General features: G+C 37.9%; 1 protein-coding gene across 4 annotated transcripts in view; it reads left to right on the top strand.

Annotated features, from left to right (window-relative positions):
- LOC128220794 (retinoblastoma-associated protein-like) overlaps positions 1-25,530 on the top strand; it is a 51,535-nt gene that overhangs the window by 7,503 nt on the left and 18,502 nt on the right. For 3 of the 4 annotated variants that reach the window (XM_052929341.1, XM_052929340.1, XM_052929337.1), the window contains 10 exons: positions 1,241-1,279; positions 7,562-7,638; positions 7,917-8,027; positions 9,461-9,570; positions 9,776-9,844; positions 10,323-10,432; positions 13,251-13,389; positions 17,331-17,504; positions 20,438-20,552; positions 23,780-23,931. In XM_052929341.1, the coding sequence (XP_052785301.1) occupies positions 1,241-1,279; positions 7,562-7,638; positions 7,917-8,027; positions 9,461-9,570; positions 9,776-9,844; positions 10,323-10,432; positions 13,251-13,389; positions 17,331-17,504; positions 20,438-20,552; positions 23,780-23,931 (1,096 nt within the window). The remainder of the gene's footprint in view (positions 1-1,240; positions 1,280-7,561; positions 7,639-7,916; positions 8,028-9,460; positions 9,571-9,775; positions 9,845-10,322; positions 10,433-13,250; positions 13,390-17,330; positions 17,505-20,437; positions 20,553-23,779; positions 23,932-25,530) is intronic. The other variant, XM_052929339.1, reaches the window with a different exon arrangement.

Below are 25,530 nucleotides of genomic sequence, written 5' to 3'. Positions count from 1 at the left end.
ATCTACCAGGCCAAATTCACTGAAACTTTACAGGAAGCTTCATTGCATAACCCTTTACAAAAAGACAACAAGGCATTGAGATCGATCAACAACAACAACAACAAAATGGCCAACTTACTGTTTTGCTTTAAAAAACATCTCTGAAACTACTAGGCCAAATTCAATGAAACTTTAGAGGTAGCTTCATTGCATGACCCCTTACAAATATAAAACAAGGCATCATCATCAGTAAAGATATATGATTTAATTGCAACATTTTTATTAATGCTTTTTCACGGAGTTGTGGCCTTCGCTTAGGTGAGCGTTTTAGGGCCATCATGACTCCCTTGTTATTATAAATTATCAAATATTTTAAACCATTAAAATGAAATTTGGAAACATGTTCAGCAATTGACAAAGGCTTCAAAAATTGTAGAGCTATCACCTAGTCTTTCTCTGCTGTGTACTGGTAAACCTAATTATAACACTTCACAACGTGAAGTGTGGTGAAGTGAGAACTAAATAGGAATCAAGGGTGTATGCCGGTCCTTTTTGTACAGTCCATATCTTTCTCATTATGTCTCCCCCATTCATAGGGAGACATATTGTTTTTGCCCTGTTAGTCCATCCACCCATAGGTCACACTTCATTTCTTCTCAATAACTTTAGAACCCTTGGTCCCAGGAACTTCATTCTTGACATGCAGGTTAAATTATGACCAGTTGATGACAGCGATTTATTTTGAGGTCAATGTCGCGAGACCTTGAGGGAGGAAAAACCGTTTCCTCTCAGTATCTGAAAATCGTTTAGACTAGTAAGGTCATGACAAGAAGATGACCCTATTGATATTAAGATCAGTGGGTCAAAGGTCATGGTCCCGGTGACGTGACTTCCAGTTGCAAAAATATGTGGGTGGTGACCTTTAGCATAAAAAATGTTTCTGCTCAATTACTAAAGAATGCTTGCACCCAGGAACTTCATACTTGGTGTGCCAGTTTGTCATGGCTATTAGATGACCCCAATTAATTTTGAGATTAGTAGGTCAAAAGTTACGGTGATCTTGAGCAGTAGATGTTCACTTTTGAATATAGGTGAATAGGCTTCAAGGACACAATTTGTTCATCTCCAGTCAAAAAATACAAATTTCATGATCATCATTGATTATTTCTTAGCTACGACCACATAATAAAGGAGATCAGTGCTTTTTCAAATAAGCAGTTTATTCATGATCGGTTTCTATAATTATTTTTTATTGTTTCAGAGAATGGGGAACAGTGTTTAGAGAGGAAGAAAACCAAGAGTAAGTCCAGAAAAAAATAATTTGTATATCTTTTTGTTCAAGAACCTTTTAACAATTGATAGAAATACACATATGTATTGGCTTCATCAATATGGGGGTGTCAACCAAAATCAAAAGCTCTGTTTTAATACTAAATCAGGGTTAAACAATCATCAAATACTGTTGAATAATTTCTCTTCTATGATTGGCAATATAATTGGTGCTCTGTCCCAGTTGTCACAGTTGAAAATTCCTGCCAAGCTGTATAAATATTCTTCTTGATGAGTTTAACACTTTTCCTGCAAAATAACTAACATTTAAAATACAGTAAGACAGACTAATTTAATTATGCAGACAATGCGAAAACTTTTTTTTCTTCACAGGACATTGCGACAGGTAAACACTGAAAGTTTACCTGTCGCACCAAATATTTACAAACAGTATTCAGTTACATCAGCCTAAACCTTGATTTTAAGCCTCTTATTTAAGTTTTGTAATTCCCCATTATAACAGGTTTAGATCTTCTTGGTTAGATGTGTCCTACTATTATAAATTACAAAAAAGGAGCCAAACATCAGGGCAAAAAAATCAATATTTCGGATCTTGAGTCATAATATTTTTTTTCCTTCCTTGCCTCCCAAAAAACTCATATCTGGTTTGTCTACCAATGGAGTTTTCTGATCTTACTATTTAAATTCATCTTTAAATTAAAGATACAGTACGGTTAAAAAATATAACGAATTGTACTATATGTCAAACTCAGACACAACATTTATGCGAAAACGAAAGTAAAGTTCTTGTTATTGGCAATGTTAAACAGAGCGGAAAGATTGTCAGCTCAGTATATTCATCGTCATATTTAAATTAACATGATTGCCTGGAACCAATTGGCCGAAATAAATACATACGGAATTTTGTAATTTCCGAACATTTCCGTAAAATTCCGTCTATTAAAAAGTATCAGAGTGCGAGCTGAAATCGGAACCTTACGTGTATTGTTTGGCTTTTACGGAAACATGTGCAAAACGGGTTTTACAAATAGTGATACACGGATTAACAATAATCATGATATAATAGTTAAAAATAACTCTGAACATTTATTTAGAAACTGAAAGTAAATTTTCCGAAAATTTAACGGTGCTGACTGTAATTTTTCACCGGACATTGTGACCGACCAAAACAAAAGTTTCGTCGGTCAAAATGGAAATATACCGGACATGTCCGACGGACATTCGCATTGTCTGATTATGATGCAATTTGGCTTTACAAATATCCCTTATGATTGTCCTGTTATTCAAGATCCATTCCATTGTTCCATATATGCCATTATGGGCCATACCTCAAAGGCAGGGCTCTCAATAATTTTTGAAGTAGGAGGGGGAGCATAGAAAGTAGAAGGGGGGTCTGGGGACCTCCCCCAGTGGGGTTTTAGGGGTAGAACCCTTATCTAGCCGGGGGTCCAGAGGGCCGTAGGCCCCCGGACGATAATGATTTTAAGCATTAGGAAATCTGTAAAGTTAGTTCTCCTAAAAGCAACATTCCTGTTTAGCACATCATTTTACATGTGTTTCGAGTGGAAATACCATTGATGCAAGTAAAAAAAAAAATAATCCTAAGTTCATAACATACATATTTTTATTCATAAAAGGAAATGTCTATCAAAATAGTCATCCTCCTGATCAGTCATCAGCACATGGCAGATCAAACACCTTGCTGAAAAGATAAACTAGCTTAAAGCAGTCATTGTAAAATTGGGTCTTTCAGAAGAATATCAACACAGTCAAAAATAATCTTTTCCGAAATATGTGTAGTTCTCGCAATCACATTTTTAAAGCCATAATTACGCCGTTATTAAGTTGCCATAAATAGAACTGGAATAATATTCATATTACCTACCTAGAGACAAAGAATGATTCAAGTTTTCTTTGTTTACCGTCGTCTTTTGGCAGTGTTCGAAATTCGCAGTAGCCCGAACTGAAATTCGGTAGCCTCAGGCTATCAGGCTTCCGGCAATTTCGAACACTCTTTTGGCAGTGTTCGAAATTTGCGGTAGCCCGATAGCCTGAGGATACCGAATTTCAGCTCGGACTACCGATTATCCTCAGAAACTAGCCCGACCCCGCCGACCAGGCTACCATTTTTAGCTCTACTGGCCAAAGGCCAGAAGAGCTTATGCGATGGTAATGTGTACGTAGTATGTGCATCCGTGCGTCCGTAAACAATTGCTTTTGAACACGATACAGTCTTCAGTTTTGATTGTATCTTGATGAAACTTGTACAGTATCTAGATATCCATTAGAGCTGGGTTCCTTTCGAAAACCAGCCAGATCCGCCCATGCATGCCTAGATTATGGCCCTTGATAGTATAAAAAAATGCTATTGTGTAAACAATTGGTTGTGAACACGATACAGTCTTCAGTTTTGATTGTATCTCGATGAAACTTGTACAGTATCTAGATATCAATTAGAGCTTGGTGCCTTTCGAAAACCAGCCAGATCCGCCCATGAATGCCTAGATTATGGGCCATGAAAGTTTCAAAGAAATGCTTTCTATTTTTAGCCAGGTCTGCATGAGCGAATTCTATTTTTAGCCAAGTTCACATGTACATGTAAATTCAAGTCTAGAGTTAAGGGAGACAATTTGCAAATCTAGGATTTTGAGAGACAATTTGCTTTTTGCTTCTGCAGCTGATTTTGTGAATTACTCTGCCTTGTTCTTGTTGAAAGCCCAAAGGCCATTTTTTAGCTTTAAGTTCTGTAGTTTGCGCATTCATCTTAACAAAATTGGTTGTGAATGTTTAAGTTATGCACCTGGTGTCATTACTGGCCACACCCAGGGTAACTTCACAGGTTTGGTAAACATAAATCTGGAAAGGTTTGAAAATCTTTTTGTGTGTTCGTGCATCCATCTCAGCACAATTGATTGAGAATGTTTGTTCAAATTGATCAATGTTGTCCTAGGATGCCCTTGACTTTGACCAACTTTTTTAACTTTTAAAACTACAGAAAATTTTACTATGAGTACAGTTTTGAAAGCATTTTTTTTTGGTCAGATGACTTTTACTTGGCACATATTAAAATAGTTCATGCAACTAATCTGCTTACAATACTTTCTGGGCTCAGATGTTGAACGTGCTACGTTTTCAGGTAACCCAAACACAAAACATAAACTATATGTCTGTTGCCTTTTACCCATACATACATGTTCTGGATTGATATGACCACAAAAGCCATGCCAGTAGAGCATAGGCCCTTTTGGGCCTCTTGTTTTCCTTATGCGATTAAAAAAAAAAGCCAATTAAACGTGTAAATCATCATGTTTTTATACGCTTATTATTTAAGAATGCGTCCTACCTGGCGACTAGAGCGATTAGTCACCTTGGCAACAGGGAAAGATCAAAGCGTAGTCAGATTCGCTGTAATTTACGATGGTCAAAAAGATAATTGCTCTGCGATTCAGGACTGCAAGCCATGTGCTGAATGGTTGCTTATTCATTTAATGTATATAAACACATGTCAAGAGTAATTAACACCCGAAGTGACAAGTGATTATCGATCATCTCTAGCCAGTAACGTCTTTTAGCAGCAGTCAAACTCAATGACGTCAATAACTCCTCCCATTATGTAAATTAATTTACGGACTACTAAATATACTTTATTTCAAAGAACAATTATAGGAATATTGTCAATAATCAGGTATTTTCGTTTATACATCTGAAACTTGAAGGTGAAACTGAAAGAAGAAAGAGAAAAATGTCATTGCACCATCGCAGTCGAATGTATTTAACAATCAAATTGATCATATTTTTTCGTTTCTTTTCAAAACTTATTGAACGTATAGACATAGTATTATCTTAATCGATTATCACTTAATCTAAAATACTTAAGGCTTGCTATTTCATCGATGTTATAAATCAAGGACTCATTTTCCTTCCTATTTTTAGCCAAAATAACCTACAACTATCTTACATAGTTAAATAGTTATCTACACTACACACAATATGAAAAAACTTTAACAAATATCCTTTTAAAATATGTTCAAATATCCAAGAATATTTAGGTTACCGATCAAACAACTTGTATTTTCTATATTCCCACTCTTGACCAGTGGTTGTGTACAATTTTGGTCAGATTCAACGTACCAGTCAGGTTGCGAGAAAAACAAAATATACCAAAAAACAACAGCAGGGGATATACCCATCCTTTGGACTGCCTTGTTGATATTATTGGCTTTACTTAAACCACCAATGTTTGTCCAGTTATTCCTTATATTTTCCATTGTATTTCAACATGTCAGAATGGTCTTGTGTTTCAACATGTCAGAATGGTCTTGTATTTCAACATGTCAGAATGGTCTTGTATTTCAACATGTCAGAATGGTCTTGTGTTTCAACATGTCAGAATGGTCTTGTGTTTCAACATGTCAGTATGGTCTTGTGTTTCAACATGTCAGAATGGTCTTGTATTTCAACATGTCAGAATGGTCTTGTATTTCAACATGTCAGAATGGTCTTGTGTTTCAACATGTCAGAATGGTCTTGTATTTCAACATGTCAGAATGAACTTGTGTTTCAACATGTCAGAATGGTCTTGTGTTTCAACATGTCAGAATGGTCTTGTGTTTCAACATGTCAGAATGGTCTTGTGTTTCAACATGTCAGAATGGTCTTGTGTTTCAACATGTCAGAATGGTCTTGTGTTTCAACATGTCAGAATGGTCTTGTATTTCAACATGTCAGAATGGTCTTGTGTTTCAACATGTCAGAATGGTCTTGTATTTCAACATGTCAGAATGGTCTTGTGTTTCAACATGTCAGAATGGTCTTGTGTTTCAACATGTCAGAATGGTCTTGTGTTTCAACATGTCAGAATGGTCTTGTGTTTCAACATGTCAGAATGGTCTTGTATTTCAACATGTCAGAATGGTCTTGTGTTTCAACATGTCAGAATGGTCTTGTGTTTCAACATGTCAGAATGGTCTTGTGTTTCAACATGTCAGAATGGTCTTGTATTTCAACATGTCAGAATGGTCTTGTGTTTCAACATGTCAGAATGGTCTTGTGTTTCAACCAGATCAATTCCATTGTTCTTATATGTCCCTTATTAAGTTCCCAGATGTTTGTCCAGTTATTCTATATCTATTCCATATATATTCCATTGTTCTTACATACATGTATGCCATTGTGAGCTTTATATTTGTCCTGTAATTCCAGATACATTCCATTTGTTTTAAATATACAGTGAAACTGCGTTCCCTCAAACAAGCGGTCGTTCGAGAACCGGCGTTCCCTCGAGGTCGGAGCTTGGTCCCGAACTTTTTTCCTTCTATTTTCATATAAAATATACCCACGCTTCATCGAAACCTCATTATGTCGAGCAGTCGAGCAATATCCTCGGTCCCAAGTACACAGATCTTGCACAAAACCTTATGGCTCCCTCGACATAATTTCACACTTTTTCCCGAATGCGTGTTCCAAAATAAACAAACAATTGCTAGGTGTTGTAAACATTGCAATGACAGTTGAAAGGCAATTTGATAGGGTGTGAACCGTTTTTCACTGTTGACACATGACCGACATTAGTTGATATGGGCATTTGAGATGCTAATTATGAAAAGTTAATGACGAGAAGTTAACGCTTAGATGTGGTCAGAAGGTTCTTTGAATTCACTGCGGATGCTGACGGTGATCTTCAGACGCTCTGTACGCTGTCACGTCACATTACGATTGAACAGTTTCACGAAACCGACAAGATGCGCCAATCAACAATCCTTGATTTTGCGAAACTTAAATCTGACTAATGCCACAATATGTACTGTCATTCAAATGTTGCTTGTTACGAAAATGTGCTTTTTTGTTAAAATAAACATTTCTATTTATTCATTTATTGTTTGTTTGTTTTTTGCGTTTTACATTTAGTTTACGTAAACCTTTGAACATATTAGTGATTTCCACAATGCAACACATAATTGATGTCTTAGTAAACAGTCTGTTTGACGACTTCAAACTTAATACACTGAAAGATATTTCATATCAAACTGGAAAATTGAAAATCGGGTCGTTCGAAACATTGGTTCCCTCGAGGTTTTGGCTCGGTCCCTGGCAACCTCGAGCGATCGCAGTTTTCCTGTATACCAGTATGGGCTTTATTTTTGTCCTGTACTTCAAGATCCGTTCCATTTGTTTTAAATATATACCAGCATGAGCTTTATATTTGTCCTGTACTTCAAGATCCATTCCATTGTGCTTATATATGCCATTTAGAGCTTAACTTTTGCCTCTGATGTTTGTCATATTATTGTAGATCCATTCCATTTGAGAAGTCAGAAGGCACACAGGAGAAGAAAAGGTTATGCTGGACTTTGTTTCTACATGCAAAAGGTTTGTTCTTGCTTTGTAAAAGGATTGAAGGAAGACATGTTTTTCATTTTTCTTCTTGCTTGTTAGATTCATAAGATTGTAACATTACAGTACCAATAGGGGAGTAAATCTCGAACATTTTATGCCCCCACTTATTGGTGGGGGGGATATAGTTTTGACCTTGTCTCTATGTGTCCATCCATGTACGCCTCAGTGATTTTTTCCATTAGTACTTTGTTTATTTGTGATGAATACTTTTCATAAAGGCAGTCTGATTATCCATGTTCCCTGTGTTACAGATGAGCTGATGTATGACAATGAAGAGCTCATACAGACCTATCTACTCCTTCTGTGTTGTCTCGAGTTTGTGTTACGGGCAACTCCTGCTTTCCTTCTTCAACCACCATTTGGTGAGCTGTGAAATTTTGAATTAACCAGCACTTGTATTGTCTGTAGTACTTTGTCTACAATGGTCATAAGTTTTTTTGTCAGAAGACAAAAAAGCATTCAAAAGTCAGTATTTTGTATTGTGTGAAAATTCATTACTTGCCATAATTTTTTTATATATACTTTCTGTTTATGGTACTGTATAAATGAAATGTTCTTAAGTTAAGTGAATGTATTTCCCAATATGTGGTGAAAGAAAGATCCTATATGATATGTAGATTTAATAGAGAGATCAAGTTCAGAGAGGTTTTGCACCTTTTTGTGGATTTGGGCAGGGAAATGTTAGAATTGTTAAAATCTCAACAAAATGCTTAAAATTGTGAATTAGCCATAGTTTATTTCAAACAGAGCCAAGGAACCTTTAAGGCACTTTATGTTCCTGGGTTTGAAGAGTTAATAAGAGAATTAGACAGCATATATTTTTTAATTAGAACTGTTGTTTTTTTCCAAATTTGTGAAAAAAGTACACTTTTGGGATGTGAACGGCACTGAATTTCAGCCATATTTTCATTAAAAAAATATATGAAATAACACTATTTGTCTACTGGCTATTTAAAAAAAAAGATCTTGACCGGCCATTTTGAATGTGCATGTTTATAAGAAAAATTCTCAGCTGTTTTCTTTCCTATGTACAAATGCTTATTATGCCTCCCCCATTCATGGGGAGACATATTGTTTTTGCCCTGTCCATCCATCAGTCAGTCAGTCTGTCAGTCTGTTTGTCACACTTCGTTTCTGCTCAATAACTAAAGAACACTTAAACCCAGTAACTTCATACTAGGTATGCTTGTTGGTCATAACTATTAGATGACCCCTATTGATTTTGAGATCACTAGGTCAAAGGTCACCGTGACCTTGAGGTGAAGAAACGGTTTCCACTCGATAACTAAAGACCGCTTGCACCCAGGAACTTCATACTTGGTATGCTAGTTGGTCATGACTAGTAGATGAACCCTATTGATTTTGAGATCACTAGGTCAAAGGTCAAGGTTGCCTTGACGTTGGGGTGAAGAAATGGGTTCCACTCAATAACTAAAGATCCTTTGGGTCCAGGAACTTTATACTTGGTATGCTAGTCGGTCATAACTTGTAGATGCCTCATATTGATTTTGAGATCAGTAGGTCAAAGGTCAAGGTCACTGAGACCTTGAGGTGAAGAAACGGTTTCCGCTCAATAACTAAAGAATGCTTGCTTCCTGGAACTTCATACTTGGTATGCTAGATGGTCATGACTTGTAGATGACCCCTATTGATTTTTAGTTCAGTAGTTCAAAGGTCAAGGTCACCGTGACCTTTAGGTGAAGAACGGTTACTGCTCAGTTACTAAAGATCTTATTGTAAGGGCAAATGTTTAGCAGCTTTGTCTAGAAAGTATAACTAGATTCTTATGTTTCAGACACTCTGAAATTGGAGACTACAGCCACAGCCCTAACCAGTCCAACCAGGGGGGGATCAAGCAGTATGCTCCATAAACTTGCAGACATCTTCCACACCAGTATAGATGAGGTAACATATATACTAGCAAGCTTATCTAGTTGGATTGAAAAAGATAGAGTATGTTTTAGCTTTTGCCTTTTCACCATTATCATCATTAAATAAATTAAAAGAAATTTGGAATTTAAATCAAGGGTAAGGAGATTTTGTTTGCTTCATTGGAATCAGTTAAAAAAAAATTGCCACTTAAAGTTGATTTTTCCGGGGCTTTTTCCAGCTTATGTCCATGCACAGAGTGACACAGGATTACTTTCAAAGTTTGCAAGCAGAAACTGGAAAACTTGATGTGAGTACTCTAAAACATGTCGTCGTACTCTTTTAAAGTACACAGGAACCAAAAAATCCTCCCCCTGAATGTATGGGTTAGGGTTTGTTTGATAGTCCATAAATCTGTTGGTGTTAGTTTGAATTTTGATGTTTAAAATGCTAACAGAAGCAATTGACTGCCTAGCCTCCATGTTAAGTCGAGATACAGGGACACATGGAGTGTTACAGTTTAATTTCTTTACACCAATACCTTGGAATGATTCAATGCTTTGCAGTGATTTTTATGTGCAGACATTGATTTTAAATCATTAGCTTTCACAGTTTCATAGTGCATGTATAATTGTTGGACATAACTCATGTAAAGGCTTGAATATTGAAATAAAATATCATGTTGTTCTTTCCAGTATTCAGTATTGTAACTTTTAAAGAAGAACAGTCTTTGTAAAATATAGAGCATAACATGTATATGATAATTATAAAAAAAATCAATTCTGTAGGTGGACATGTTGAGTGCAGATTACCACACAAGGCAGCGACAACAGGGGGGCCTTGATGAGCTACAGTTTCTACAGCATGAGCCATACCTAATGCCTCAAAACAACACACTGTATGTCATTTTATATTTCTATGGCATGTTCAAACAACACGGTGTACATCTTGTAATATTTCTATGGCACGAGTCATACCTCATGTCTCAAAACAACTCGCTATAATTCATGTAATTATTCTACTCATGAGCCATACCTCGTAACTCAAAACAACACATAGTATGTCTCAACACCATTGATCATACCTCAGTCCTCAAAACAACACACTGTATGTCTCAACACCATTAATCATACTTCAGGCCTCCAAACAACACACTGTATACATTTTAATATTTCTATGGCATGAGTCATACCTCAGTCCTCCAAACAACACACTGTATACATTTTAATATTTCTATGGCATGAGTCATACCTCAGTCCTCCAAACAACACACTGTATACATTTTAATATTTCTATGGCATGAGTCATACCTCAGTCCTCCAAACAACACACTGTATACATTTTAATATTTCTATGGCATGAGTCATACCTCAGTCCTCCAAACAACACACTGTATACATTTTAATATTTCTATGGCATGAGTCATACCTCAGTCCTCCAAACAACACACTGTATACCTTATAATATTTCTATGCCATGAGTTATACCTCAGTCCTCCAAACAACACACTGTATACATTTTAATATTTCTATGGCATGAGTCATACCTCAGTCCTCCAAACAACACACTGTATACCTTTTGATATTTCTATGGCATGAGTCATACCTCAGTCCTCCAAACAACACACTGTATACCTTTTAATATTTCTATGGCATGAGTCATACCTCAGTCGTTCAAACAACAAGGTGTACTTCATGTAATGTTTCTTTAGTTTTGATTAATAATGTCTTGTTTGAAAATATAGCTGCACTTTTCAAACATTTGTTTTTTATGCCTCGAAACTGTCCGTCTGTCCTCACGGTTTCCGCTCAATATCTGAAGAGCGCTTAAATTATTCGTCATTGACACAAATTGAATAAAGAGCAGCCGTATATGGTATTAAAATGTTCTCAACACCTAAGTTTTTCAAATACATGGCATGATTTTTACTATTGCAGCAGCTGTAAGGTAGAAGGAGTTTTTCACACTTTCACACATCGACAGTGCACAATGATGCCAATTCACCTGATCCATGTCTATTTGTTTTAATACAGAATCATACCATGTAAAAACTATCATACAATTTCGAAGCTTTAAATAATGAACAACTTTTATTTGTTGTCTTCTGCTGATACTAACTGTATCAAATTTTCAATTGCTGTGATAACTAACTTTATCAATTGATGTGAGTAGTGTCCCTTTGAAGTGAAATGCAAACAAACATATTTCGGCTTGAAATGGACTTTTTAGCTCACCAGAACACTAAGTGCTCATGGTGAGCTATTGTAATCGGTCTTTGTCCGGCGTCTGTCCGTCAACAATTGCTTAAAAAACTTCTCCTCTGAAACTACTAGGCCAAATTCAATGAAACTTCACAGGAAGCTTCCTTGGGTGACCATCTACAAAAATACAACAAGGGGTCACGATTGATCAACAACAACAACAACAAAATGGCCAACTTCCTGTTTTGCTTTAAAAAAAACATCTCCTCTAAAACTACCAGTCCAAATTCAATCAAACTTTACAGAAAGCTTACTTGGGTGACCCTCTACAAAAATTCACAAAAGGTCATGATTAATCAACAACAACAACAACAACAACAAAATGGCCAAAATGTTAAAATCTGATAGTTTTGCAAAGTTTACTCTTGTTGCAAGGGCAGCATGTCTTGCTATATGGTCTCCCTTTTTATTGGAGATTCCACTACTTTCTATTTTTAGTAAAAAATAGATTTTAAGGAAATAGATTTTGAATTTTATTAAGTCTTCAACATTGTCAATTAAAGGTAATTATTGTTCATTTTTCGGGTTCATAGATTCAAATAATTACTATACACTTTATTCTTTAGAAGAAATTTCATTTTTACTTTTATAATAAATTTAATAATCAGACTTTTCCATTGACTTTCATGTAGATTATTCTAAGCTACAATCTTATAGTCTGTGTGGATAGTGAATAAGCATTATGGATTTAAAGAAAAAAAATGTTTCTGAACATGTGAAGGAAGGTGATGTTGACATAGATGGAAGAAGCAATGATATTAGTGGAAGGTGCTGATATTTGACTATTAGAGCTTAAGGCAGTTTATTGATTTTATTGGACGGTGCACTGTTTGTTGTTTGTGTATCTATACTTATAGTTCTTTCAGTGTGCAAGCAATTTAACATAGTTTTGTCAGTGTGCAGGCAATTGAACGAAGTCCTGTGTGTGTGCAGGCAATTGAACAAAGTCCTGTCAGTGTGCAGGCAACTGAAAAAAGTCCTGTCAGTGTGCAGGTATCTGTACCAAGTGCTGTCAGTGTGCAGTCAATTATCAAGTCCTGTCAGTGTGCAGGCAACTGAACAAAATCCTGGCAGTGTGCAGTCAATCACCAAGTCCTGTCAGTGTGCAGGAAACTGTGACAAGTCCTGTCATTCATTATCCAGGCAACATGTTTGATCAGTATGTTTTACAATATTCTTTGAGAACAATATATCAAGCTATATTGATTACAAAGGTAAAACTCTTTTACTCAGGTGAGCGATTTAGGGCCGATATGGCCCTCTTGTTAAAAAAAAAAAACAACGTCAAAAGCCTGTAAGAAGCAGGCATTTTATTTATAAGAATTATGCGGGGAAAGTGTCCTATAAACAATCATTTACTGTTTAAATATAAATTTTCAGTGTGAAAATAATGTTTGCTAGAAAATAATGAACATCACAGAAGATGAGAGAAACAATTTAATCTTTGTATTTCAGCAGCCAACAGACCACAACAGTAAATGGGACGACCACTGCAGTGACCCCTGTCCGAGCTGCCATGAACACGGTCCAGCAGCTGAAAAACCTCATATCTGACAAAACTGACCACCTGGAACAGCTAAGAGAACATTTAAAGGTATGTTGTGTATGTGTCCACACTGACCACCTGTAACAGCCCAGAAACATTTCAAGGTATGTTGTGTGTGTATGTGTCCACACTGACCACCTGTAACAGCCCAGAAACATTTCAAGGTATGTTGTGTGTATGTGTCGCACTGACCACCTGTAACAACCAAGAAACATTTCAAGGTATGTTGTATTTGTGTCCACACTGACCATCTGTAACAGCTCAGAAACATTTCAAGGTATGTTGTGTATGTGTCTACACTGACCACCTGTAACAGCCCAGAAACATTTCAAGGTATGGTGTGTGTATGTGTCACACTGACCACCTGTAACAGCCCAGAAACATTTCAAGGTATGTTGTGTATGTGTCCACACTGACCACCTGTAACAGCCCAGAAACATTTCAAGGTATGTTGTGTGTATGTGTCGCACTGACCACCTGTAACAACCCAGAAACATTTCGAGGTATGTTGTGTGTGTGTCCACACTGACCACCTGTAACAGCCCAGAAACATTTCAAGGTATGTTGTGTGTGTGTCCACACTGACCACCTGTAACAACCCAGAAACATTTCAAGGTATGTTGTGTGTGTATGTGTCCACACTGACCACCTGTAACAGCCCAGAAACATTTCAAGGTATGTTGTGTGTGTATGTGTCCACACTGACCACCTGTAACAGCCCAGAAACATTTCAAGGTATGTTGTGTGTGTATGTGTCCACACTGACCACCTGTAACAGCCCAGAAACATTTCAAGGTATGTTGTGTGTGTATGTGTCCACACTGACCACCTGTAACAGCCCAGAAACATTTCAAGGTATGTTGTGTATGTGTCCACACTGACCACCTGTAACAGCCCAGAAACATTTCAAGGTATGTTGTGTGTATGTGTCCACACTGACCACCTGTAACAGCCCAGAAACATTTCAAGGTATGTTGTGTATGTGTCAACACTGACCACCTGGAACAGCTCAGAAACATTTCAAGGTATGTTGTGTGTATGTGTCGCACTGACCACCTGTAACAACCAAGAAACATTTCAAGGTATGTTGTATTTGTGTCTACACTGACCACCTGTAACAGCCCAGAAACATTTCAAGGTATGGTGTGTGTATGTGTCACACTGACCACCTGTAACAGCCCAGAAACATTTCAAGGTATGTTGTGTGTATGTGTCACACTGACCACCTGTAACAGCCCAGAAACATTTCAAGGTATTTTGTGTGTGTGTCAACACTGACCACCCGGAACAGCGCAGAAACATTTCAAGGTATGTTGTGTATATCAACAATGACCACCTGGAACAGCTCAGAAACATTTCAAAGTATGTTGTGTGTGTGTGTCAACACTGACCACCTGTAACAGCCCAGAATCATTTCAAGATATGTTGTGTGTGTATGTGTCAACACTGACCACCTGTAACAGCCCAGAATCATTTCAAGATATGTTGTGTGTGTATGTGTCAACACTGACCACCTGGAATAGTCCAGATACATTACAAGGTATGTTGTGTATGTATCCACACTGACCACCTGTAACAGCTCAGAAACATTTCAAGGTATGTTGTGTATGTGTCCACACTGACCATCTGTAACAGCTCAGAAACATTTCAAGGTATGTTGTGTATGTGTCCACACTGACCACCTATAACAGCCCAGAAACATTTCAAGGTATGTTGTGTGTATGTGTCCACACTGACCACCTGTAACAGCCCAGAAACATTTCAAGGTAAGTTGTGTATGTGTCCACACTGACCACCTGGAACAGCCCAGAAACATTTCAAGGTAAGTTGTGTATGTGTCCACACTGACCACCTGGAACAGCTCAGAAACATTTCAAGGTATGTTGTGTGTATGTGTCCACACTGACCACCTGTAACAGCTCAGAAACATTTCAAGGTATGTTGTGTATGTGTCCACACTGACCATCTGTAACAGCTCAGAAACATTTCAAGGTATGTTGTGTATGTATCCACACTGACCACCTGGAACAGCTCAGAAACATTTCAAGGTATGTTGTGTATGTGTCCACATTGACCACCTGTAACAGCTTAGAAACATTTCAAGGTATGTTGTGTGTGTATGTGTCCACACTGACCACCTGTAACAGCTCAGAAACATTTCAAGGTATGTTGTGTGTGTATGTGTCCACACTGACCACCTGTAACAGCTCAGAAACAGTTTAAGGTATGTTGTGTGTGTATGTGTCCACACTGACCACCTGTAACAGCCCAGAAACATTTTAAGGTATGTTGTGTGTGTATGTGTCCACACTGACCACCTGTAACAGATCAGAAACATTTCAAGGTATGTTGTGTATGTGTCCACACTGACCACCTGTAACAGCCCAGAAACATTTCAAGGTATGTTGTGTGTGTGTCCACACTGACCACCTGTAACAGCCCAGAAACATTTCAAGGTATGTTGTGTGTGTGTCAACACTGACCACCTGTAACAGCCCAGAAACATTTCAAGGTATGTTGTGTGTGTATGTGTCCACACTGACCACCTGTAACAGCTCAGAAACATCAAAGCAACAACAAAATAGCTGACTTTCTGTTTTACATTTAAAATTGATCTAAAATATGATCACTACAAATATGAATGAAACTTTGATTATACGAAAATTAGATAGGTAAAATAAATCCATATCCACATTTACTTGTTCTATTATTAATTATACCTCCACATAAGAGAGCTCACAGTTGACAAGAAAATCGGTGATTTTTATCAGCAAATTAACAAATTTAGTTAATAATTGACTGTTTGGCTAGAACATTATCACAGATTTGTAGAAATTGAAGTGCTGGATTTGTTCTAAAACAGATCGCGTCATATAAACGAATATTGTATACAAAAAAACTACAGATTTCATGGGCAAAATTGGTGGGAAAATACGCTTGAAGGTAAGGAAATGATTTCAGACATTATACAATGCTGGGGTTTTTTTCTGATTTTTTTGTTAATAATGAAACACTTAGATATAACATAATTGATCTGATGCAACAGAATATTGCATGAAATCGTAACCGGAAGAAAAAAAGAAAAAAATCCCAATCAACCCACCCTGTTTTTTTTTTGCCATGTTACTGGAAACACAGGTATTGTTTTATTTGGCCTAAGGAAACAAAAATCAATACAAGTGAGTTCTAGTTAAATGTTTAATGAACAAGCGTCTTAAGAGGTCTTCTAGTTTCTTCATTTTAATCAGTACTGGAATTGCTAACTGTACGTTTTAGAAATTTGTCCATTCTGACACTTATTCAATTATTTATATCTGCAGACAACACATTCAGGGAAAACCCTAAAGGGTATCGAATCACATACACAAACAGTGGTTTCTCCCTTTTGCTGTGCTCCGCTTGCCAAGGGAGATCACTGCATTGGAATTTTGTGTACTACAAATGTGTACCACATCATCAAAATCAACACTCGCGATTAGTGTCACAAAAGCATTTAATGCTTACCTGTTATGCGTTGTAAAGCATCTAAGCGACATGACATTCATTGTGTACTCATTAGCATTCCTCATCTGGTATTTTGTTTTAAAATATGGGACGAATTTTAGCTAGTAGAATTTTTAACATGTCGCTTACAGCAAAACTGGCTCGCATTTAGGGAGTATGCGAGCTTGAATTTGAGCCCTGTAATACCCTTACTTTTGATTGGGATATTTTCTTCAGATGGGCAAAAATATCATATATTTTGATAGGAGAATGGGTCTGATAGTCTCACCCTTAGGATCTATGGAAAAAGGCCTGGAAGAAGTGCAGTGTACAAGAACCGTAAATGCATCCACAGCATTGTCAATTTAAGTGAAGTTATTGCTTAATCTACATAAGCCTCTGAAGTATATGCTATTTTTTTTGTGTTTGAATAAGGCATGAATGCATGTATTTTTGTAAAATAAGCTCCTGCAAATAAAAGGGTTGTGTTTTGCTTCATTCTACAGAACTGTGCCAGTAAGCCAGAGCAGGCAATTGTGGACCGTGTGTCCCAGCTGAAGCTGAAGTTCCTGTCCAGATACCTAGAGACAGCAGGGTCTTGCCAGGGTCACGTGGCGGAGCAGAGATACACACAGGCAACAAACCTGTACTACCGTGTCATGAACAGGCTCCTTGATATGGTAGATTGAGTATAAGTTTATCTTTATTTGAAGAATAAAGAGGCATATATTGATTGCCCTCACATTTGCATAGATGTTACTGTTGCAGCTTGGTAACTTTTGCATACTAGCCACTATCATAAGTTACAGTTCATAGAATAGATTTAAAAACCTCATTAGTTTCATTTAGTGTATTAGAAAATCAAATAACATTGTTAATTGAATATGGAATATAGTGCTAAAACGTTGCTTCATTTGCATTCATGTCGCTCGTCTTAGGCATTTCTCTAGTCATGCTTTCGTAATCAGATGAATATAACATTATGTATATATTAACAGTTGATATGTGTCCCTTCCACACTGAAGAGGCTGTGGGTTTAAGCCCCACCAGTGTGAGATTGGTCTAGTGGTATAGGTGTCTGTCTCTCACACAAGAGGCTGTAGGTCTGAGTCATACGAGAGTGAGATTGGTCTAGTGGTATAGGTGTCTGTCTCTCACACAAGAGGCTGTAGGTCTGAGTCACAACAGAGTGAGATTGGTCATGTGGTATAGGTGTCTGTCTCTCACACAAGAGGTGGTAGGTCTTAGTCACACCAGTGTGAGATTGGTCTAGTGGTATACTTGTCTGTCTCTCACACAAGAGGTTGTAGGTCTGAGTCACACCAGTGTGAGATTGGTCTAGTGGTATACTTGTCTTTCTCTCACACAAGAGGCTGTAGGTCTGAGTCACACCAGTGTGAGATTGGTCTAGTGGTATAGGTGTCTGTCTCTCACACAAGAGGCTGTAGGTCTGAGTCACAACAGAGTGAGATTGGTCTAGTGGTATAGGTGTCTGTCTCTCACACAAGAGGTTGTAGGTCTGAGTCACACCAGTGTGAGATTGGTCTAGTGGTATACTTGTCTGTCTCTCACACAAGAGGCTGTAGGTCTGAGTCATACGAGAGTGAGATTGGTCTAGTGGTATAGGTGTCTGTCTCTCACACAAGAGGCTGTAGGTCTGAGTCACAACAGAGTGAGATTGGTCTAGTGGTATAGGTGTCTGTCTCTCACACAAGAGGCTGTAGGTCTGAGTCACACCAGTGTGAGATTGGTCTAGTGGTATACTTGTCTGTCTCTCACACAAGAGGCTGTAGGTCTGAGTCATACGAGAGTGAGATTGGTCTAGTGGTATAGGTGTCTGTCTCTCACACAAGAGGCTGTAGGTCTGAGTCACAACAGAGTGAGATTGGTCTAGTGGTATAGGTGTCTGTCTCTCACACAAGAGGTTGTAGGTCTGTGTCACACCAATGTGAGATTGGTCTAGTGGTATACTTGTCTGTCTCTCACACAAGAGGCTGTAGGTCTGAGTCATACGAGAGTGAGATTGGTCTAGTGGTATAGGTGTCTGTCTCTCACACAAGAGGCTGTAGGTCTGAGTCACAACAGAGTGAGATTGGTCTTGTGGTATAGGTGTCTTGTCTCTCACACAAGAGGTTGTAGGTCTGTGTCACACCAATGTGAGATTGGTCTAGTGGTATACTTGTCTGTCTCTCACACAAGAGGCTGTAGGTCTGAGTCACACCAGTGTGAGATTGGTCTAGTGGTATAGGTGTCTGTCTCTCACACAAGAGGCTGTAGGTCTGAGTCACACCAGTGTGAGATTGGTCTAGTGGTATAGGTATCTGTCTCTCACACAAGAGGCTGTAGGTCTGAGTCACACCAGAGTGAGATTGGTCTAGTGGTATAGGTGTCTGTCTCTCACACAAGAGGCTGTAGGTCTGAGTCACACCAGTGTGAGATTGGTCTAGTGGTATAGGTGTCTGTCTCTCACACTAGAGGCTGTAGGTCTGAGTCACACCAGAGTGAGATTGGTCTTGTGGTATAGGTGTCTGTCTCTCACACTAGAGGCTGTAGGTCTGAGTCACACCAGTGTGAGATTGGTCTTGTGGTATAGGTGTCTGTCTCTCACACTAGAGGCTGTAGGTCTGAGTCACACCAGTGTGAGATTGGTCTAGTGGTATAGGTGTCTGTCTCTCACACAAGAGGTTGTAGGTCTGAGTCACACCAGTGTGAGACTGGTCTTGTGGTATAGGTGTCTGTCTCTCACACAAGAGGCTGTAGGTCTGAGTCACACCAGTGTGAGATTGGTCTAGTGGTATAGGTGTCTGTCTCTCACACAAGAGGCTGTAGGTCTGAGTCACACCAGTGTGAGATTGGTCTTGTGGTATAGGTGTCTGTCTCTCACACAAGAGGCTGTAGGTCTGAGTCACACCAGTGTGAGATTGGTCTAGTGGTATAGGTGTCTATCTCTCACACAAGAGGCTGTAGGTCTGTGTCACACCAGTGTGAGATTGGTCTAGTGGTATAGGTGTCTATCTCTCACACAAGAGGCTGTAGGTCTGAGTCACACCAGTGTGAGATTGGTCTAGTGGTATAGGTGTCTATCTCTCACACAAGAGGTTGTAGGTCTGTGTCACACCAGTGTGAGATTGGTCTTGTGGTATAGGTGTCTGTCTCTCACACAAGAGGTTGTAGGTCTGTGTCACACCAGTGTGAGATTGGTCTAGTGGTATACTTGTCTGTCTCTCACACAAGAGGCTTTAGGTCTGAGTCACACCAGTGTGAGATTGGTCTAGTGGTATAGGTGTCTGTCTCTCACACAAGAGGCCGTAGGTCTGAGTCACACCAGTGTGAGATTGGTCTAGTGGTATAGGTGTCTGTCTCTCACACAAGAGGTTGTAGGTCTGAGTCACACCAGTGTGAGATTGGTCTAGTGGTATAGGTGTCTGTCTCTCACACAAGAGGCTGTGGGTCCTAGCCCCACTAGGATAATGATTTCTCAGCCTTTTAAAAAGGACACCTGTTCTGGTTCCCACCAGTACCCTTGAAACAGACTTGAGTGGTTTCATATATGCTTACTCTGCTTTCTTAAAATGAACTTAAATAAACTTAACCATTGACTGTTTACCAACAGGAACAGGAGCGTCTAGCCCAGAGTGACTTTAGTGGTCTTCTTGGTAACGACGTCTTCCACCGATCTCTCCTCGCCTGCTCAGCAGAAATTGTCCTCATGACATATAATGTCTCATGTAAGTATCTATTGCACCATGTAATAAATGAATCTGTTAGCATTGGATGACACTTATTATGCCCCCACAAAGTGGCGGCATATAGGGTTGCCCTTGTCCGTACGTACGTCTGTCTGTCTGTCCGTACGTACGTACGTACGTCCCGAATATTGTTTCCGATCTAATTCTTGAAAACCGTTTGTCCAATCCTCACCAAACTTTAAACACATGTTTGTGACCATAATATCTTGATCAAGTTCGATAGTCATGGAAATCGCTTTAGTCATTTAGGAGTTACGGCCCTTTTTTGCCAAAAATACTTCAAAAATATATGTTTCCAATCTAATTCTTGAAAAGTATGTGTCCAATCCTCACCAAACTTTACATACATGATTGTGACCATAATATCTTGATCAAGTTCGATAGCCATGGAAATCGCTTTTGTCATTTAGGAGTTACGGCCCTTTATTTGCAAAAAAAGACTTGAAAAATACGTCCCGAAGATTGTTTCCGATCTAATTCTTGAAAACTGTTTGTCCAATCCTCACCAAACTTTAAACACATGTTTGTGACCATAATATCTTGATCAAGTTCGGTAGTCCTGGAAATCGCTTTAGTCATTTAGGAGTTACGGCCTTTTTTTGCCAAAAATACTTCAAAAATCATTATGGCTTATTTTCTGTGACAAAAAACCGAAGTGGGGGCATCCGTGTCCTATGGACACATTTCTAGTTTTATTTGTCAAGGTTTTTAGCCGGATTTTTCATTGAAACATTACGGGTTATAGAATGATGAAAACCAGGCCGGCAGGCGGTTGGGCAGGCGGGCGTGCGTTAACAATTCTGTGTTAAAGTTTTCATTTTATGTAATAAAATCAAGAGTTTTTATATAATGGTTATCAAACTTGGTCAGTATATTTGTCAGCATGTTATCTTGAATATATATATGAATATGGGTCATCTCGGGTCAAAAACTAGGTCACAAGGTCAAATCTTTAGAAGAAATACTTCACGGTAATAAATTCAACAATCTTTATCAAATCTTGATGAAACATGGTCAGAATGCTTGTCTGCATTATATCTTGCATATTTTTTAATATGTGTCAACCCGGGTCAAAATCTAGGTCACTAGGTCAAATCTTAGGAAAATTATTTCCACGTCATAAATTCAACAAGTTTTGTCAAATCTTTATGAAACTTGGTCAGAATATTTGTCTGCATAATATCTTGAAAGTTGTCATCCCCAGTCAAAATCTAAGTCACAAGGTCAAATCTTAGGAGAAAGAATTCCACGGTCATAAAAAATAATTCATTTTAGTCAAATCTTTATGAAACTTTGTCAGAATATTTGTCTACATGTTGTCTAAAACATTTGTGAATATGGGTCACCTCAGATCAAAAACTAGGTCACTAGGTCAAATCTTAGGAAATATTTTCCCGATGTCATCAAAACAATTCTATGCTTACCAAACGGTTCACCTATCAATATCAGTCAACAACTAAATTCAATTGCTATTTTATAAACACACATCAAAGTCATGAATTTCATATCTACCCATATTTTTCAAAAATTAAAATTTTAATTAACTTTAAAAAATATTTGTGTACATGAAATCTTTGATGATAAATTGTGTCATCTAGGGTCAAAAACTAGGTCTCTGGGACAGATCTTATTGGAAAAGCTGATGTGTTTATAAAATGTTCAAATGCAATAGTTTCTGTTGATCAGGTTATTTGTATGAACAATATCTCCGATAAGTATAAATATGGGTCTTTTTGGTTAAAAATACTAGGTCGCTAGCTCAAATCGGGTCAAAGGTCAAGTTCACAGTGACCTTGAATGCGAAAATGTTTCTAGTGATAACTCTACAATGCCTGCAATCATGGCCTTTAAACTTGACTTGCGTCTGACCTGTAGATGACCCCTTATGATTTTAGGGGTCAAAGGTCAAGGTCACAGTGACCGTGAACGAAAAAAACTTGTCTCTGTGATAACTTGTCAATGCCTGCACCCATGGCCCTCAAACTTGATATTTAGATTTTTGGTGACCAGCTGATGACTCCTATGGATTTTGAGGCCATAGAGTCAAAGGTCATGGTCATAACACACTCTATCCTCACATTTTGAATGGTCATAATCTTAAAACTGCCTCAACGGCATCCAATGTCAGTGACAAATTAACTGTCATTTTGGTCCATGCATATTTCATTCAATTGTCCATATAATCCTGACAACATGGCGCTCAGGGGGGGCATAATGTTTGACAAACATCTCTTGTTTAACAAGGTTTTGCATGTAAGCGCTCATAGGTTAAAATCTCAGCAACTACTTGATGTATTGTGTTGAGGCTTTATACAACGCTACTCAACCATCTAATCTACTTGAATAACCAAGTTAGATAACTATTTTGCAATTAATACTAATTATGGCCCTTTAATATTTGACTTCTGGTTACGGTTTTGCATGTAACCACATTTAAGTCAATATCTCAGCAAATGCATCATGTAAATGCATTGAAGCTTTATACAAAGGCTCTCAACCATCCAACCTTATTAATTAATCAGGTAAGTATCTTCCATTGCCGAGAGTGTAAGGAAGGTTCATCCAAACCCGAGCGTAGGGTGTTTTGCGGAAACGAGGCTTTGTAAAGCTTGTTTCCGCAACACACCCTCCCACCTCAGTTAAACAAAGTTAAGTAAAAATGTATTTTTTGCTGGAACTCTTTTGTGCGAAGATAAAAGTTTCTAGCATGGTTAAATTTTTGGATCTACTTATCTGAGGTGGGAGAAAGCTCTATCTTGCATATAATTTTACCCCTTTCTCAATTTTGACCCTTTTTTTACTGGTTAAGGTTTTGATATCTTAATTTACAGTGAATGTTTCACCAAAACAATTTTGATACTTAAAGCAGCAGAATGGCCTGTCTTTGTGACAGCTCTTGTTTGTATTTACTGTTCAAAATGGAGGCGTAGTGTACAATGACAAATTCCTTTTCAAAATAGACTTTCAAAGAGATCTTAAAATACCATTGTAATATATGACCCAAAATGATTTTGCCTGATGAAGCAAGATTAGGTTTACACATTTCAGCCATTTTTGAGAACAATTAAATGAAAAACAATGTTTTCAACACCAAAAACCTTGGTCCTTTTATTAAGCATAAATTTGTAATAAAAGATTTTATTTCTTTTTGTAATGTCTTTGTACAAAGTAAAATTTCTTGTAGCTGTATCTTGTGTGTCCCCTAGGGTCATTAACAGCATCAGCCCTGAGCAATGTTGACTCCCGGTTCACATTCCCCTGGGTCCTGGATGCGTTTGGTCTGTATGCTTTTGACTTCTACAAAGTGCTCGAGTCGTACCTTAAGGCAGAGCCCAACCTCACCAGGGAAATCATCAAGGTTTGTTATGAAAATCACTGCAATATGCCATTGTATTGAATCTTATCATGATTAAAGATCTACTAGAAATTTATTTTAAATTTTACACAATTTGTATTTGTTCAGTACACTCAACGAGGTAGACACTTTCAATTTCCCTCCACAGATTTTTGTTATAGCGACCAAAATAATGAATGCTTTTCGTAGGGTTCGGATTTTATGGCTCTTGCAGCTAATCATTCGACTGAAGAATTACAATTTTGGCCTTTCTACGAAGGGTTTAACTCCACGAAAAGCCATAGGAACTCGATAAGAATCACTGTTAAAATTAATATTGTTTCAATAAAAATGTCGAGCGATAATGATGGCTACAGTAAGTTGCTGTTATTGTTTTTCTATTGCCATTTTAAAGCGACAGTCCGCAAAAGTAACCGTATTTCAAAAGTTTTTAATAAGTTCCACATTGTTTCAGACCGACTGAACCGCAATTATTTTATAAAAAATCGCTTTAATAACTTAGATTTAACAAATTGAAAATTGCCGAAAGTTGCTATTTTTAGACGGCAAAAGAGAAAGTAGGTCTACGGTTTTTCCGACTACTCTTGGGGGCGATACTATTTCCCGGTCCCGGTCTCATCCGGTCCCGGTCTCCTCCGGTCTCTGTTTTATAGTAGCTATCGGGCGTGATCAAAAAGGTGTTAATGACCGCGGGGAGTAATAGGATTACAAAAGATTACAGTTGATTAAAACATTAGATATTTGATGATAATTATGTCACTATTTATTTCAAATTTTATATCAATAAAACATAAAATAAATTTAGGCAAAGATAAAAACATGAAATATGCACATGTACTGAAATTAATGTCATGAATAACAAACACATTGAGTGTGTGTTTTTTTCATATTAAATTCAGTTATAAGTATACTATTGATAATAGTAATACAAAAAATAACAATGCTTGACTACATGTAAATCAGATATGAGTCGGATATGCAAACATGGAATTTTTCAATTGTAATCATTTATGCTTAAAAAAATTTATGTCGGGGGGGGGGGGGGGGGGGGGGGGGGGGGGGGGGGGGGGGGGGGGGGGGGGGGGGGAACAATAACATAACATAACATAATTTAAAAGGTGCAATTCTAAGTTACTCATACTCTAGCCGTCCTCAATCTTTTATGCAAAAAACATGAGCATTTGTACTGCATCGCATCTTTCTCTACACCTTTAACACGAATTGCATAAATAGTGTATACCTATAACAAATTGCATAAATTAAGACATAATGTTTATATATTTTATACCATTTTGTTACATATAAAAACAAATAAGATTGTCAAAATCGTGTTATAAACATCAGCAACACAATCCATTGCCTGGGGCCATAAGTTATGAACCGGGAATTATGAGACCGGATGAGACCGGATTTTACGAGGAGAGACCGGGAAATAGTATCGCCCTGCGCATGCGCAAGAACTTTGGAATCCCACTGTTTTTTCTATTTATATAACCGTTAACTCTCGGGGGCCGATAGTTAAGAAGAGATATTGAAAATGACACGAAAAACTCATTTCTAGGTCGATTTGAACCAAATTTTTTTTGGATTCGTCAGTCAGGA

Source organism: Mya arenaria, chromosome 15 (assembly GCF_026914265.1).
Source record: "Mya arenaria isolate MELC-2E11 chromosome 15, ASM2691426v1".
NCBI classification, from domain to species: domain Eukaryota; kingdom Metazoa; phylum Mollusca; class Bivalvia; order Myida; family Myidae; genus Mya; species Mya arenaria.
Note: the sequence above shows the minus strand (reverse complement) of the source record. Positions and strands in the feature narration are given on the sequence as shown.